This window comes from Corvus kubaryi, unplaced genomic scaffold, assembly GCF_017639235.1.
Source record: "Corvus kubaryi isolate FWS band 111438036 unplaced genomic scaffold, C.kubaryi_AGA036_p1.0 37308, whole genome shotgun sequence".
Lineage (NCBI taxonomy): Eukaryota > Metazoa > Chordata > Aves > Passeriformes > Corvidae > Corvus > Corvus kubaryi.
In genome coordinates, this window is record NW_024581096.1 from 4766812 (window position 1) to 4782969 (window position 16158).

Below are 16158 nucleotides of genomic sequence, written 5' to 3' on the forward strand. Positions count from 1 at the left end.
CTATGTCTTTTTTTTTTTTTTTTTTTTTTTTTTTTTTTTTTTTTTTTTTTTTTTGTGGTTAGAAACATTTTGTCTTCAGCCTTCTGACTGGAAATAGGATAAAAAGGGTTTCCTTGAGCAAGAAACACCTGTTGCTTACCCTGGTAGATCACTGTTCTCAGCTACCCATCTGTGATTTTCTCTAGTTTAGTTCTTTTTAAGTTTCAGCATGTTCAAAATAAAAGCAATTCAAAAACTTTCTCATTCAAAGGTACCCATCAGAAGACACCTATTTTTCCCCTGCTATCCTTCCTCTCTCACACCTCATTTTCTTGTCTTCCACTCTCCCTAATACACACAGTAAGTACATTAGGGCCAGTCTCAGACAGCAATGGCATAGGGAGGTAGGTGGAAAAGACACTACATTTGCCAATATCTGAAAGGAATGAAGGAGTTTCATTCTCAGAAGTGGTTTGATGACAAGAGTCCATGCTACAAAGAGAAGCTCTATGAGTGAGGGCAGTGAGCTGCACAGACAGACCATTCTGCAAAAACCTATGTAGAGATACAGGATCACAAACAGTAGGCTAGGAAGCACTCAGTGTTAAGAGAAAATTAAGCAACTACCAGGAGATATTTTGCAGATGAGATGTAAATATACTAGAAAAAATTGGGGAACTTGGCCGGAACACAGCAGAACAGTGAGAAGGGACATGTGCTAAAGGAGTTTGTCGGTGGATGCCTTGCTCACAGGACTTAGGGAGGACAGGGGATGGTGCAATCTGTTCAACAGATTGATTGAAGATTAGGATTTATGTGGAGGGAAAATAAATTCAGAAGTCACAGCAGGGTTCAAACTAGCACAAGAGTGTGCATGTGTATGCATGTGTGCATGTGTGTGTGTGTGTGCTCGTATTAGAAAAAAGCAATAACTGGACAGTGATACATCATAATTTGTGTGAAATAACCACCCACCACAACTGAGATCGCGCATTTGGACTAAGATTACATGATCAACTAATAACAGCATCCAAAAAGCACATATACTGTTTAGTAGTGTAGACAGTGAAAAATCAAAAGAAAAAACTTTGCCCTATTTTAAAGGGTCAGCCTGTAGGCAGCGTGCTTTTGCTAGGGAAGTGTCAAAAAAATCTTTCTCCTTCAGACTATTAGGGCAAAGTCTCCAGTGAATTCTGTGGAATTTGTACAGAACTACAGTCACCAGTGCTACTGAGAGGATATTAGTGAAATGAATTATTGTATATGTGGCATCTTTGTCCATCATTTAGTAAAAAATGTATTTTTTTCCAGTTTTAGTTAGTAAAAGGAAATAAGTGAGGGGAGAGGGGTGGGGTGTAAGACAATGTCACCACAACTGAGATATTCGTGAATATAGTCTCTTGAATATTTATTGTAATTGCAAAAGGAAAAAAAAAACTAACAAAAAACTTTCAGCAAAAAAATTAAACAAACAAAATCCACTTGGTATACAGAAGTCACATACAAACAGAATATCCAATGGAATACACATGGTCTCTACATCTGCACAGAATTAAAACTCTCTATGTGGATAACACTTGTACTGAACATTCAGACAAGAGCTTCCATGGATGTATGGAGAAGATTCACAAAATTTATCACCCAGCAGCATTTTAGCTAACATATTTTTAAAACCACAGTAGCTATATCACAGTAAGAGTCAGGGGATAAGGCACAGATTGAGTCTCACCCCCTCACAAAGGTATCCTAAACACGTACTTCAATTTTTCTTCAAGAACAGTTTAGCAAACAAGTTAGTTTGAGGGAACCAGCTACATATTATCAAGGTAAGCATTTATCTTTGTGCATGTAATCATACATCTATGAGGAATTATAAAAAAGCTACATAAAATTATCTGCCAGCCCTTGAACTGTCAGGGCTGTGTATCTCCGTTTTAGTGGTACCTCATATTATGACTCTTACTTTGTTGCTCAGCAACAATGATGCCAAGAATTTCCTTTTTATATTAAGCAATCCCCAATTTTTATCTGCATACATTTTATTTCACTGTGGTCTGTATAATTTTGCAGACGTTTTAATGGCATTAGGTACAAAAAAAAGGGGTTTTTAAGGACTTTTCAGGTAATTGCAAGTACTGTCCTGTGCTACTTAATGCAATTTGGCTACTTTGCTTTCTTAGAGAATGTATTAGATGACATTGGAGAGAAAACCCATGATACTGGTTTCCAGTAGACCTTATAATTTCATTCTTTTCCAGATCAAGCAAATTAAAAAAACACAAAGCAACAAACAACCATACCTAAATCAACCTTGTACATTGTCACAAAAATGCATCAGATAAAACTAAGAATCTAGTTATGTACCTTTTAGTGTGGTACTTATGGATAAACACTTTTAGGAAAATTGTCTGGCAAAACCAATTCCTCCCCATGGCCCAGACTCAGTGGCCTGTCTCTAGCAAATCCCCAATGCAGATGACACATGCCTTTGAAACCAGAGATGCAGCAAGAATTAACAGAATGAGCTTGTCTGCAGACTCTGTGGGCACAGCTGGGAACCCATGGCAGATCAGTGATTCAGGATTTAAGGTCCCAGATGTACCCAAAGGTGTTGCTAAGTACTGATGGCCTTGCTCATGTTCTTAGAGAACCATTAGAATTATGCAAGGAAGCAGGAAAAAATAAATTATTGGTCTCCTTTTAATTTCATGGTTAGATTCAGGCCTGCATTTTGTTTCCATTTGTACCTCAGCTTTACTCCTAATGGTGGAATTGTTCAACTTTGAAGGCCATGTAAAAGCAGAGTGAAGAATGTGGGTCAGTATCTTTAAGGATGTATCTTCCATCTTCAGGATCTAGAGAAGTTAAGAAACTTAATTGTCAAAAGCAACTAATTAAGATCACCTTCCACTCTGCTGTGCTGCTGACTGTGACCTTCAAGCTGTTCCCAAACATATCAAACCAGGGCACCAACTGAAGTTTGGCAAGTCATCTGCAAGCATTTTGGGTACCCCTATATAATATCTCAGGTAAGTATTATGAGTTAACTGTATCAGATTAAAGAAAACATGCCCACATGATATTATGCAATACAGGCAGACAGAGCATGTAACTGACTCTTTAAGAATAAATAACTAACTCACCATAAATGCTGAGCTCTAAGAGGTTCTTTTAATGCTTTTACAGAACATGCTTTAAAAAATATAGGCAGACAGTTTAGAAATGGTTTTTCTGACTGAAGGTGCTGTCCCACTAGTGTTTGGTGTAACATGACAATTTCCAAAAAAGGACACTCAGAACTCTAAAAGTAAAATTGACATGCACTTGCAGTAAACATACAAATATCTTTAACCATAATCTCATATGTGAAATATAGTTTAAGTTACTTAGAATATTCTTACACTACACTGGTAAAGTGTTTACTATATAATTTTTCTACAAGACGTGTACATATACCAGAAATCTTAAGCCACACAGGCATCATCAACAGCTTATCACACATACATGATGCTTCTCCCTTTCACACAAGTTTATATACACTGAGTAAATAATTGAATATTGCACTTATTGGCCCATGATTCCTCAGTCTTGAGGTATTAAAAAATAGAAAAAATACCTATTTTATAACATTTTTTTCATGCAACATGTAAGACATTTGAAATCCACGAACACTAGTATATAGGTTACACATTGTGACAGTCCAACCGAGTCACAACACATCTGACACTACTGACAAAATACCAAACAGGACTTACAGCACAAACATTTCATATATCACTAGTTGCATGTACATGTCAGAATTACTCGAGGAAATCTATCACCAGAAGTGGTAAACAATCTCTAACTTTCATTTTTGTCTGTTATGGGTGAACATGAAGTTATAGGAAAATTAGGAGTTTTGCTTCCCCCATGGATCAGATACCAAGTACCTTCAAGTACCTTATTGTACAAATGACAAGCCATCTACCTCTGCTGGAACGATGGAAAATAAACTATGATCTTCAAATGTAATGCATTTGATTTCCAGTGGTAATGACAATTTAAGGATAAATTTGGGAAAGGTGGCACTGAATATGAACATGTTACATTGGGAAATGAATGAGTATCAAAGATGTACTACTGTGTATATGTGTATATAATATGTCTGTAATCACAAATTCTGCTTCACTGAACATCCATGGATAAACAAAAGGAAAAAAAAAAACAAAGGTTAATTTGCAAAGGTGAACTACATTTACCCCTGAATAAAACTGGTAGAGTTCTTTCAAATAATTGAAATGAGTTGCATTTTTAAATGAGACTTGACAAGTGATCAACCTTGGAGAATCCGGAGTCAGAATGTATGGATTAATGGTGCAAATTAACACAACTTATTCCTCATTGCGTTAAGTTGCATTAAGATATGTTGCTTTACACCCCCTGACGGTTTATCTAAAAGGCTTCAAACTCATGGTCTCACATTGCTAAATCTCTCAAGCTAAAGAAGAATTAGGCTTATACATTGTGAGTCTGTATGAAACAGGCCAAGGAGGAATCATTCTGTCATCAGAACTGAAATTTAGTTGATGCCTGTAAAAATGTAAATAAAAAAACTTACTTCTAAAAAAACGAATGAAGAAAAAAATAGCTGGGAGGGGTGAAGTTTGGAAGGGGGCTTCTCTAGGAATGCAATTGCAACATCATTTGTCTGCTCTGAAGAAACAAATGCATAACCACCAAATGTAGAATTTTTGTGACTTTTTTTTCCTAAAAATGGCAAACTCAAAGCATTCTCAAAGTTAGGATCAAACTCCAGCAAATTTTGTGCATCCTGAAATAGCACTTCATTTCTAAAAAAAAAAAAAGGGGCAGGTGGTACAGCTGAATATAAAGAGCTGAGAAGACAGGCAAGAAAACTTAATCTTTTAGACTGGTGCTCTGGAAAAGGCCACATAGATGTAGTTGCTCAGGTGATTTCTCTAGGCATTACATTAAGTATAAGCACAAAGGAACAAACAGTTCCAGGTAACAGTCACTTACACAGCTGTTCAGAGAGAAAGAGTATTTTTTGACAGAAAATTAGGCTAGTTCACATGTATTTAAAACACCAAATGAACAAATCTAAATAAACTAACCACCACCACCAAAAATAACAGATACAGTATTAAGTCAGTTGCACTTGTAACTTGTGAACATGAACTCTTAAAAGAATCAAAAACATGCATCTGAAGGTTCAACCCAGCAGGGCTGGCTAGCTGTTCAGCAGGTTGGTGCCAGAGACACCACAGGAACCAGTCAATCCCATGCTCCTGGGTGCTCCCAAGGTATTTTCTGATCAGTAGCTTGAAGGTGCAGGAAGCAACACATTGTCAGAGCATGATAAGGCTGGTGCATTGCTCATGCACAGGATTAGCCTGCTGCTATAAGCTTTAGTCTAGATCATAACTTGGAAAATGGATTGTGTAGTATATTAACTCAGCTTCAGCTGGCACTATGGAACTCAGGACCCTCTGCCCAAAGGCATCTCATCATATCTTATCTCATCTCATCTCATCTCATCTCATCTCATCTCATCTCATCTCTCAGAAACTTAACATGCTCTGTGTATCAACTGCTTTATCTCACCAAGTGGATAAACCTCAGCTGAATGGGGTATCTATGGCTGGACCAATGATTTCCTGTGATACTCAATCCTATTTCTATGCTGAAAGTGACAACAAATTAGTGCAAGGTGTGCAAGAACTTTTTAACCAAGATTTGAGATGAGGCTGAAAGTAGTTTCATTTCTGTTATCTGAGTTTTCATCTGAGCCCTCCCTTCTTTCATCACAAAATTTGGTGCCTTGTAGCCTGGTACTTGCTCCAGATGGAATTGTGCCACACCACTGGATAGATCAGGGATAACCAAACCGTGCTTGTGTCCTCCAGTAATTAATAATCAGTGACTACTGCATATATGTGAAGAACAAGGCATTGATTGTTTAAAATTAGGCCCTTGATCAAGTTGTGACGGGTTCTTCAAATATGTTCGGCCTACTTGAATTTAAGAAAACTGTAGTTCTATCATGTAAGTCAAAAGGAGCTGAACCAGATTGACACAGGCTGCTTTTGGATATTCTACCCCATAGGAGCCCAAGGCATAATTTTAGATAGAATGAAAATTCTAATACTGCTAATCCCCTCAGAATTCTTGGAATATTTAGGGAAGGCATAGTAAATTACTTCTCAAAAGCTTTTCTGTCTGTACTGTTTCTCCAAAAAGGCAAGTACTAGTTGAGAGGGTACTGAGATCATGATGCTCATGATCTAAATGTGACCAAATTTTATAGCAGAAAACTCAATATTGCTGTGAAGCATGTGGCTGCAAAAGCCAACCTGTGATTGAAAATCAAAGCCTACTTTTCCAACAGTAGATAACCCAGATTGAAAAGGTCTGATTGAATTTCCACATATTTTCAATTTCAGAGAAAGTCATGATAGGATAAACTAGGTTTGATGGGACCACAGCAGGTCATCCTTTCCAACCTTCTATTCAAAACAGTGTCAACTGAGAGGGCTGAGTGGTTTTCCCAGGGTTTTAGACAGTCTGATCTTGAAAAACTCCAAGTATTTTATTTGAACATTTTAAAAATTAATCTAATTCTGAACTCCATGACAATGTCTGGGTGTTAGTGCAAAGTTTCTAGGAGATTTTAAATACTGACTTGCTCTGTTGCTGTACTTCACATGAGATTTTTCCTTTTAACACATTTTTGGAATTCTAAGGAACAACATTACTCTGACAGCTGCTTCCTCCAGCACCCCATCTCATGCAGAAGGCCAAATATGTGTGGAGGCCTGGCAGGTTAGTTGCCTCAGAAACATAAAGCAGGGGTTCTCCTTCTTAGATTTTGCTGTTACTCTTCTGCCAAGACTCTTGATGCAAAATGAAAAGCAATTAATTAATCCCATTTATGTAAAGAACTGTGTCTACCACACAATTTGTTTAAAAAGATATATACTAATAATATATTTCTACCACTGACTGAAGTCTAAATGGTCATAACCAGGCAAGGAGGGTCTTAAATTCATTGCAATGGAATACAAGCAAAGAGTGGCTGCAGCAAGGGACATCTTGAAGTATTTTCTCCTTGTTGCATTATGCACAGCAGATGACCATTTCACATCAAGCATCTCAGAGCAAAGCTGGAAGAATATCTGCATTTCTAGCCAAGCTGCATGATTCAGGATATGCATAAGATCATTGACAACATGATTATGTCTCTCCTCACCTGAGATGGTTCAGACTAATAATACAACCTAAAGTTTGTCTAAAGAACTTGAGAGCTGAAGCTGAATTCTGTCTCAAGGCTTTCCTGCTCCTTTTTCTTGAGCAGGAATCACTGACATAACCAGAAAAACATGGAAAACTGCGCACCAACCATCTACCATCTCAAATAAAGCTTGCTTTGTATTGCTTCTGTTTTTTCAAATCAGCTGGTACCTGGTGGGTGAAAAGGTACTAGTGAAAGTCTCTCAGCACAGTTAGTAACATGCTGTCTTAAACTGGGGAGGGGAAAGCAGTACCCGGGGGAGAGACAGGATCATGGTTTGGACAGCATGTACCTCTTCCACCCGGCTGCTCATCTGCTCTAAACAGGAGGGTGCTTTCTCTTTATGGAGGCAAATCAGTCTCCATGCCAACTAGGGAAAGAAGTGCTTAAATAAGCTAGCTAACAGGACAGACATGGTTTAAAAACCCAGACTGAAGAAAGAACACTTACTCATTTAAGTTAGGCAACCCAGGTAGAACCCTCCTGGCATATCCATTTTACATGCGTCTATATGCCTTGCTTGGAAGTAATTTCTACTGTGTCAAAGTGTAGGTAGATTATTTAATCAGTTTTAAAAGTGGCCATTTTCTCTTAGTGTGTATCAGGAGTTATATCAAAAAAACATAAACTGTACAGAAGGATTTCTTGGCCATTGTGAGTAATTCGGTATACTATGTGTTACTTCCTTTTTTTCATTTTTCAGATAATTTTACCACTGCTGACAGTTTAAAAAATGTCAGCCTTGTCTTAAGTTCTGTCTAATTGGAAAAATAAAATAATCATTGCTTGTTCAGTTATGCTGTTTAGTTAAAAAAGGTCACTGTGACGCAAGTAAAGCAGTTGTACTAAGTACTTCAGGGCAGAGATTTAAGAAATTTCCACCAATTACTAGAGGAGTAAAAACTGTGAAATAAAACTATTTTAACACTTTATCATAAAAGAACTTGTGTACTTTATTCTGCTAAATTCACAGCCTTTTGCAGATCTTTTTAATGTATTCAGCCTATTATTAGAAAGGCTGGCAATTTTTTATTACTCTTAAAGATTTAAAAATCCCAATTCTCTTGCCAAAATAAACGGAAAAAAATGAGATCAAACTTTAGTTCACTGACACCATCAGCACTTCTGCAATAGGTCTGAGTAAAATACAGACATTTGTAGCCAGTGTGGTGGTAGCTTTCTCAGTGACTGAATGGGAGATGAAATTCCTGAAAACTGAAGTGTGCAGGTTTGACAGCAATGTGACAAGGCAGTTTTTGGCTATGAACAACCAAGCACAATGGATTTGGCTCTGTCAGACATAATATAAAACTGTGTGGTTAATGTCTCATGCAGGCAGAAATGGAAAGAGCTAATCAGCCTTCTACTACAGGGGTAGGTAAGACTGGGATCTCCATAATGATGGAATGAGAAATTAAGTCCAGTTTCAGAAAATTATTAGATAGACATGCAGCTCCTATGTAAAAGTAAATACACTAGCTATCCAAACAGGATGAAGTACCTAATATCTCTGAGAGTCTGGACTGAATATCCACATCCTGGATATTCAGCTGGAAATTCACAGGGAATTTTGGTGGTTTGGGGCCCAGGATCTAACTTCTTTCTAATTTCTGCAGATTTTAGTCAGCCAGGATGTGTAACATAATGAGTGTAGATTTGCCAAGGCAATGTGCTCCAGGAGGTGTCCCTTGTACAAGTGATCTGGACAGAATAAGGGATTGGTTCACTACAGGAATACTTCTAAATTCATTTTCAGTCAGGAAAATGTACAGGTAGCATCAGAAAGCTTACTCAAAACACCCTGACCATCACCCTGAAGATTGAACTACCTAACTTTTAACTGATGTAGTGAGAGACAATTCTAGGCCAATGTGGTTTGAGGACATGGCACCAGCTGAAGTGTGATGTAGAACAGTAAAAAGAAAAGAGAAATTAATATACAGCCTGCATGCAAAAGCCAGATTCTAAAATATGCATCATCCTTTCAGACTGAAAACTGCTCCATCCCCATATGCATATTCAAACATCTGATGATGTAAAACAAGACTGTTCTCCCAAATAAATTAATAAGACAGTATAAATAAAGGCATATAGACCATTCATAAATACTCTGTTGGCAACAGAACACACTGGAGCTGCCTTTGCTGATAGCTGCATTAGCAGCTGCAGTTGGGCTGCTGTGGAGGAGGGGTGTCCTTTAGCTGTGTGTTCTGGTTGCTGGCAGCAATGGTGGGATTCGTCTCCAGACTTTCTGACATTTTGTCACAGATGATATCCACAAGTCGCTCAAACGTCTGCTTGACATTAATGTTTTCCTTGGCACTTGTTTCAAAAAATTCAAATCCTAAGAAAATAAAAAACATGTTTATGCTCTATGCGTATTTCGGCATCTCCAATAAATATACAAACTTCTCTTGACCAAGAGACACTCAGAAACGAAACATGTGAGAGCACACAAATGAAAGAAGAGCAGTTAAAATTACAATACAATCAGAGTAAGTACACTAGTGCTACTGGCTTTATACAAAGCCAGATGAAGTCAGGACTGCTCCAAATGTATTCCCTTAGAAATAGTCTACTTTAAAACAGTTTAATCTAAAAATTGTTACCTGTCTGTATTATTTTAGAAATGCCCTATATATATAGCCATTGGGAATGAGTAATCTGCTGCTCCATCTCTAAGTATTACATTCCTCTGAGCATTATTCATTTGGAAACCACCATTTCCATTGTGTTATTAAGGTGGTGCCAAAATACAAAATAATGCTTGGGAAATACAGGTAAAAAACCAAGAAAAATAAGTAGAGATTTTTGCAGTTTGATATTTACTAAAGTTAAATGTGAATCCACGGGACCAAAGGGATTCCCAGCTCCACACCAAACTAATAAAAAGATACAGAAATGCACATAAGGAAGAAAACAATTAATTTATACAGAAGGATTTTTTATGTGTTCATTCCCAGTGATTACGCCAAAGGCAAAAACCAGAGCTATCCTTAGGCCACAAGGGACACTGGAAGTTTTTATGGAGCAGAGACAGCTGTTCTAAGCTCTCTGGAGACAGTGTGCCTAAGTTCTCTCCTCTGCCCCCACTTGTAGCACATCTCACCTCCCATGTGTCTCACTCATCTAGGCCCGGTTTGCAGCGTGGTGGTCAGACTGTACCTAGAAGGCTTCTGCCAGTTCTGGGTCTTCCCTGTCCTTGTTTCATTTGCAAAGCATTTGTCTTCTTTAATTTATTGTTTGCAAGGACTTTTCCCACATGCTCTACCTTCTTCCCCTATAAATTACAACATTGCTCACCTGTTGCCTGATAATTCAAAACTTTCTTCCACTCCTATCTTTCCACTACCTATGGGTGCAACATTGAAACAGTTTACAAAACATCTGATTCACTGGTAGTTTTTACAGAAGCCTTTGCATAGTCTGGCTTAGCCTTTGCATTAACTATTTTGATTCTTTCTGATTAAATCTGAAAATTAATGTGCAATTACCACTGTCTTTAATTATGAGAAAAATCCTGGTCAGAAAATTTCAGTCACTTGAAACTCCTGGCAGAAGGACAGAAAACAGATCTTTGTGGGTCTGGTGGTTTGGGTTTTTTTAATGGTTTGTTTTATTCTGTTTTGAAAGAAATTTAAATGCAACTACTTTGGTCACATTAGTATTATGTATTCAGTATGCCATCTAAACAGAATGTAATGTGCACATTCAGTCCTACAACTGTTTTCCATGCAGCTTTTGCATATTTGAATTCTATCCTGGAATTACTGCAGATAATTATATTTAGCTTGGCATGATACCCAGCAAGAAGCAATAAGAAATGTAGAAACTCAACTCTGCTCTGATTTTTTTTTTCGTATTTTTAATTTACATAAGGTGCTTTGGACTGAAGTATCACAAAGTACTAAAATGTTTAAATGTATAGGAACTAACCACCAGCCAAAGCTAGTGTTTACAGGGAGTTTAGATAATAAGAGCTATAAATATTCTACAGGGATTTGGTTGGCCATATGACTTCTGTTGGTATCAGGAAGGAGTGTAAGGGTAAGCTCACCAGTATGAGAACACATTGCCACAGAAACTTTTCCATTCCACATTTCTCTAGAAAGCAGGAAAACTGTCAATAAAAGACCATCTACAAAAGTTATATACTGGCATATAGTTTGAATCTACACAGTATTGCTTTAGTTTAGCTTTGCTCACACATGTCCTTTGTTCTAAACTAGATGGAAAATGAGGAAAGCCAGTGTAGCATCGCTTGCTGGTGGCTTTGGCCCTTCTGCAGAGCTCCATGGAGGAAAGCTGTTTAGACTACTTGGGAGATGCTTGGGGGAAGGAAGATCCTCCACAATTTCAGTATGCTCTGTTGAAACGCAGCTGCAACTCTAGCCCAGCAACACAGTCAAGAATCTTCCACAACTGTTAGTGTCTTCTCCACAGGAAGGAGGAGGAAAAGCTGTTCCATAGAGGAACAAGCAGAACCACAGGGCAGAAGGGTTGAGTGACAATGAGGGAATGGTACACCAAAGCTTTGGAGATGATAGGAAGAACAATGAATCTTAAGGACATTTAGGAGTGGAACAGATTTTACAGTTATAAAGATGCAATAATGAGCACATCAGATGATCATGAAATAGCAGATATGATATCTAGGTAAGACATCTGGACAGCAGAAAGGAAAACAGTCACAAAGAAGAGAGGAGACCCATGTCAAGAAATACTATAACAGGGATAAGATCAAGAAAACAGGCCCACTATCACCGTGAGGATGTTTTGCATAAGAACATCATGAAAAACTTAAAGGCACCCATTCTCCAGGTCAAGTGGAGGGTTACAAAGTGTCAAGCACAAAATAATTGATTCAAATAAAATACAGCTGTGGTGATTTCTAAGGAATTTCAGATATGATTTTGATATAAGACAATAATTGCAGTCATAGCAGTGGTGTAGTTGGGTATCAGACTGTGATGGTATTCTATCACCCTAGACATTAATTGCCTGGACCTTCTAGGCTAGGCTTTGCTGCATAGATGACACAATGGACAGACCTGTGAGAAAGTGGCTGAGCACCCAACAGCCTCCACAACAAAACTAATGCTTTATTCTTTACCAAAACTGTACAGGTGGGAATTTTGGACAGTCTTGGAAATTATCCCAAACAGCTCCTGCTGTGTATAGGCCTATGATAGGTACTATTTATATGCTTGAATGGGTAAACAAACATCCCAAGAAGAGGATGGGGCATACTTGTGAGCTCCTCCCAGGCAGTTCCTGCTGTAAGAGATTCAGCAAAGGTAAGACACTTGTAGATGGTCCATGGAAACTGTTCTTGCAGGTGCAGAAATGGTCACACAGAAGAGCTTTTTGAAGCCAGTTAAGACAGTTAAAAGCTTTGTGCAGTTTCTGGTAATCACCGTCACAGCATCATGGTATGTACTGAGCAAGTAGAACCATCTGGATTACAAGAATTCAACAGAACAGGAGTTCAGAGTCTCATCTGATGCAGCCAAAGGCACCCTTACAAAGAGCCTTGCAAGAGAGGCTCCTGTAACCACCTGGACAGCAACTGGCTGTCCTGGGCAAGGGATTCAATTTCTCATGTGAATGTTACCTTATGGAAGAGATCCCAATAAATTAGATTGGTTCTTTTGGCTTGTTCGTTTGTTTAATCAAAACCTTTCCTGTGGAACAGTTTCAAAGAGATATACAGCATTTTTCCTAGCAGAGTGTGCCTGGAATCAGCACTTGAATTCTTGTTGTTTTCATTCTGTTATGGAATATTTTGCAGATCTTTTTTCCCCATGACACCTCCTTCTCTCCTGACTCATCTTGCAATTATTTTACTAATGGCTCTTAGACACCCTAAGCTTCTAAAATCCCTGTGCATGACAGCCTCAGTTCTATGACTTTTAATACTTTCTTCAGGATTTTTTTCCACTGCTCATTATTAATGGAGAGAACAGATTTTCCATGGGGATATAAGTGTGAAGTGAGGCAGCTATCTAGTGATGCCCAGGGAAGCAGAGCTCAAAGAACACCCTGTTCCCACCACCTGTGATGATCTGTACTGCTGATGTGGATGAGGCCGGGCAGAGGAGATTATTGCAAAGACATGACAAGCCCAAGAGCAAGTGGGTAGGTAAGGCAGAACAGAGCTGAAACTCAGAAAATCCAGAACGTCAAAGTGTTGCCTGAACATTTGTACAAAGTGTGTGGAACGTGCAACAGGATATTTTAATTTAAGTGCCTGTTTTGTGTTTAGTTCAGTTTTCCCTTGCTGATTCTTTCCCTTATCTACCTCTTTCCCTGCTAATGACTCAAAGAAAGCTGGCAAGCTCTTAGCAGCTGGCAAGGGTCATTGTATATAAAGGAGAGGAGTTAATAAGGCCTTATTTTCTTGGAAATGCATCCTGGGCAGTTCTGAGGGGGAACTGGCAGTCACTTACCTTTTTGCCTGCTATGAATAGTATCTAATAAGTTTTTCATTCACATTACAGGCTGTCAGTCTACAGCAGCAGGGCTAGACAGGGCACTGACGTGGTGCTGTTGCTCACCTGCTGATCTAAAATGCACACAGAGCAGTTAGATGGCTTTCCTGAATCATACACAGCCAGAATTACTGACTTTGTACCCTCTCTGCCTCACACATGTGCTGGCTCTGTAGAGGCGCCTTCATGACTGCTCATTAACACTTGTTTATGTCTGCTTTCAAAACATGTAGAAGAAAAAAGCCCAGAAAGCAGTGTCATATGCAAAAAGAACATTCTGCACCCTCTCATCTTCCTGAGAAAATGTGACATCAAGAGCACAAATTTTAAGCACAGTTCCACAGACAATACACACAAGACCTATGCTAATGTTTCACCAGTTGATCAGGAAGGCATTTTGGTTTCAGAGTGTTTGTCTACAACCAAGACAATTTTATTTATCACCCCGATGTTATGTTTTGCAGATGTCCACACGGGTGTGTTCCCTCAATAACTATCCTTCTAAGCTTTCATGAAGACAAGCTTGAACTGTGGTCCTTAGTGCTGCTTTTCTCAGTGCCTTGTTCAATCCAGTATTGTGAGGAGTAGTAGGAGATTGTAACATCAGGGCAAGAAATGGCTGCAGGAAGCTGCTCCCTTTGTAAGAGTGGTATGTAAAAGGCAAAATATAGGAAGTCATGGGGATGAATAATTTAACAATAGCATTGTATGTAAAGGAGAGGAGTTAATAAGGCCTTATTTTCTTGGAAATGCATCCTGGGCAGTTCTGAGGGGGCACTGGCCTTTTTGCCTGCTATGAATAGTATCTAATAAGTTTTTCATTCAGGGCACAAGTTGCCTGTCAGTCAAGGCACTGAAAGACCTTTCTCCTCTGCTCAGATGTCCACTTCCTTAGAACTGTCAATATGTTTTAGTTAAAGAGAGACAAGACACGTATGCTATGACTGCAAAGGTCATCTCTCCTAGGAAAGTGGGCCGAAAGTAGCTACAGACCACTGCTGTTCTTCAAAGTATCTCCTACATCAGCAACTATCTGGTCCTGGCAGCAGATCTGATTATGCTGTGCTTTGCTCTCTAGGTCAGTAGGATGGGATCCCTGCTGTCCTAACAAGCCCAAGTGCTGGACTATGTTAAGAAAAGTATTAAAACAACATTAAGCCTCAGAACAGGACTCTGCTAATATTATCTCAGTGAAGAGCAGTGTTTTATCACCATTCAAGGTAGAGAATTAAAAGGGAGATAAAGATTATTAACCGAAATGTTAAGGTATTTATTCAATCTTTAGGATGGCCAAATTTATTAACAAAAAAAAAGCTAAAGGGGGACTGTCAGCTGTGGCAGAATGGACAGACTCAAGGGGCAGTTATTGGTCGTGCTCTAGCTAACACCTCATCTTCCAGTCTTTCAGAACAGAAGGTTTCATATAAAATTGAAAAAAAAGTTGTATTGAATTTGACTGTGGTTTCCAGATACTTTTTAAATGAGTGCATTTGGGCAATAAATTAGATTTCTGGCAAATATATTTTTTGTGTGTTTACAGGAGACATTGGTTGAGAAAACCCTTGCTTCTCATTGTTATTAAATAACTTTGCTGTAATGCAACTCCCAGTATGTGAAAGCAGTGGCAGGCTGGCATTTCCCCCAGTAAAAGAACATCCTGGGGACAGGAACCTTTAATTGCTCTGCCAATACCCTGTCTGTGTTGTAACTAAACAAAAGACTGGTATTTTTCAGCACTGTCAGTCTGTCTCTTTTCCCTGGAACAAACATTTGCCCATTAAAAAGACCTAAAAAACAGTGAAGGATGGAAGTTTGAACAGGCATATTGCTGCACTACCCAATTATTTTCATTTTTAATGCAAAGTTAGATGCAGCCATATGTCCATGCTCTCTAAGCTGCGGGTGACCCTGCCTTGGGCACCACAGCCTCCAGTCAGCCACAGAGGCAAAACAGAACTTGCTGTTATAGCAAACTGTGTGCTGAGGTGTCAGCTCCCTCTTGGTTCCTGATTTACATGCCAAAATTACAGCACTAAAAATGCCTCTTCAGTTCAGTGCCTAAACTCACATCTGCCTGGTAGCCCCAGTGTGCCCACAGATGCCTACTGTAAGCGCTACCCCCCAGGCTCATACCCCAAGGCAAGGGAAGGTGCACTCCAATCCTGATGCTGGGGAGCTGCTGCCTTGTGCCCCAGCCCAGGAAGGATTCAGAAACCAGTCATGTTCCTGTGCCACCGCAGCAGCAGGTCTGCTCTTGCAGGCTGGGTTAGACCACAAACAGTTGCACCCTGTGTAAGCCCACAACACTGACAAATGCCCCACTTTCACGCTTACTGGCATGCTAAATGGTTTAATTTGAGGAAATGTAATCACAGCTCAATTGTGTCTCTGTCATCT

The 16158-nt window shown here is 39.0% G+C and overlaps 1 protein-coding gene across 1 annotated transcript in view; it reads right to left on the reverse strand.

The window, feature by feature from the left end:
* Window positions 1–1362: 1362 nt before the first annotated feature.
* Window positions 1363–16158, reverse strand: part of RAB3C (RAB3C, member RAS oncogene family) — a 127155-nt gene continuing 112359 nt past the window's right edge. The window contains exon 5 of the mRNA XM_042028306.1: window positions 1363–9614. Coding sequence (XP_041884240.1) covers window positions 9427–9614 — 188 coding nt within the window. The 3' untranslated portion in view covers window positions 1363–9426. The remainder of the gene's footprint in view (window positions 9615–16158) is intronic.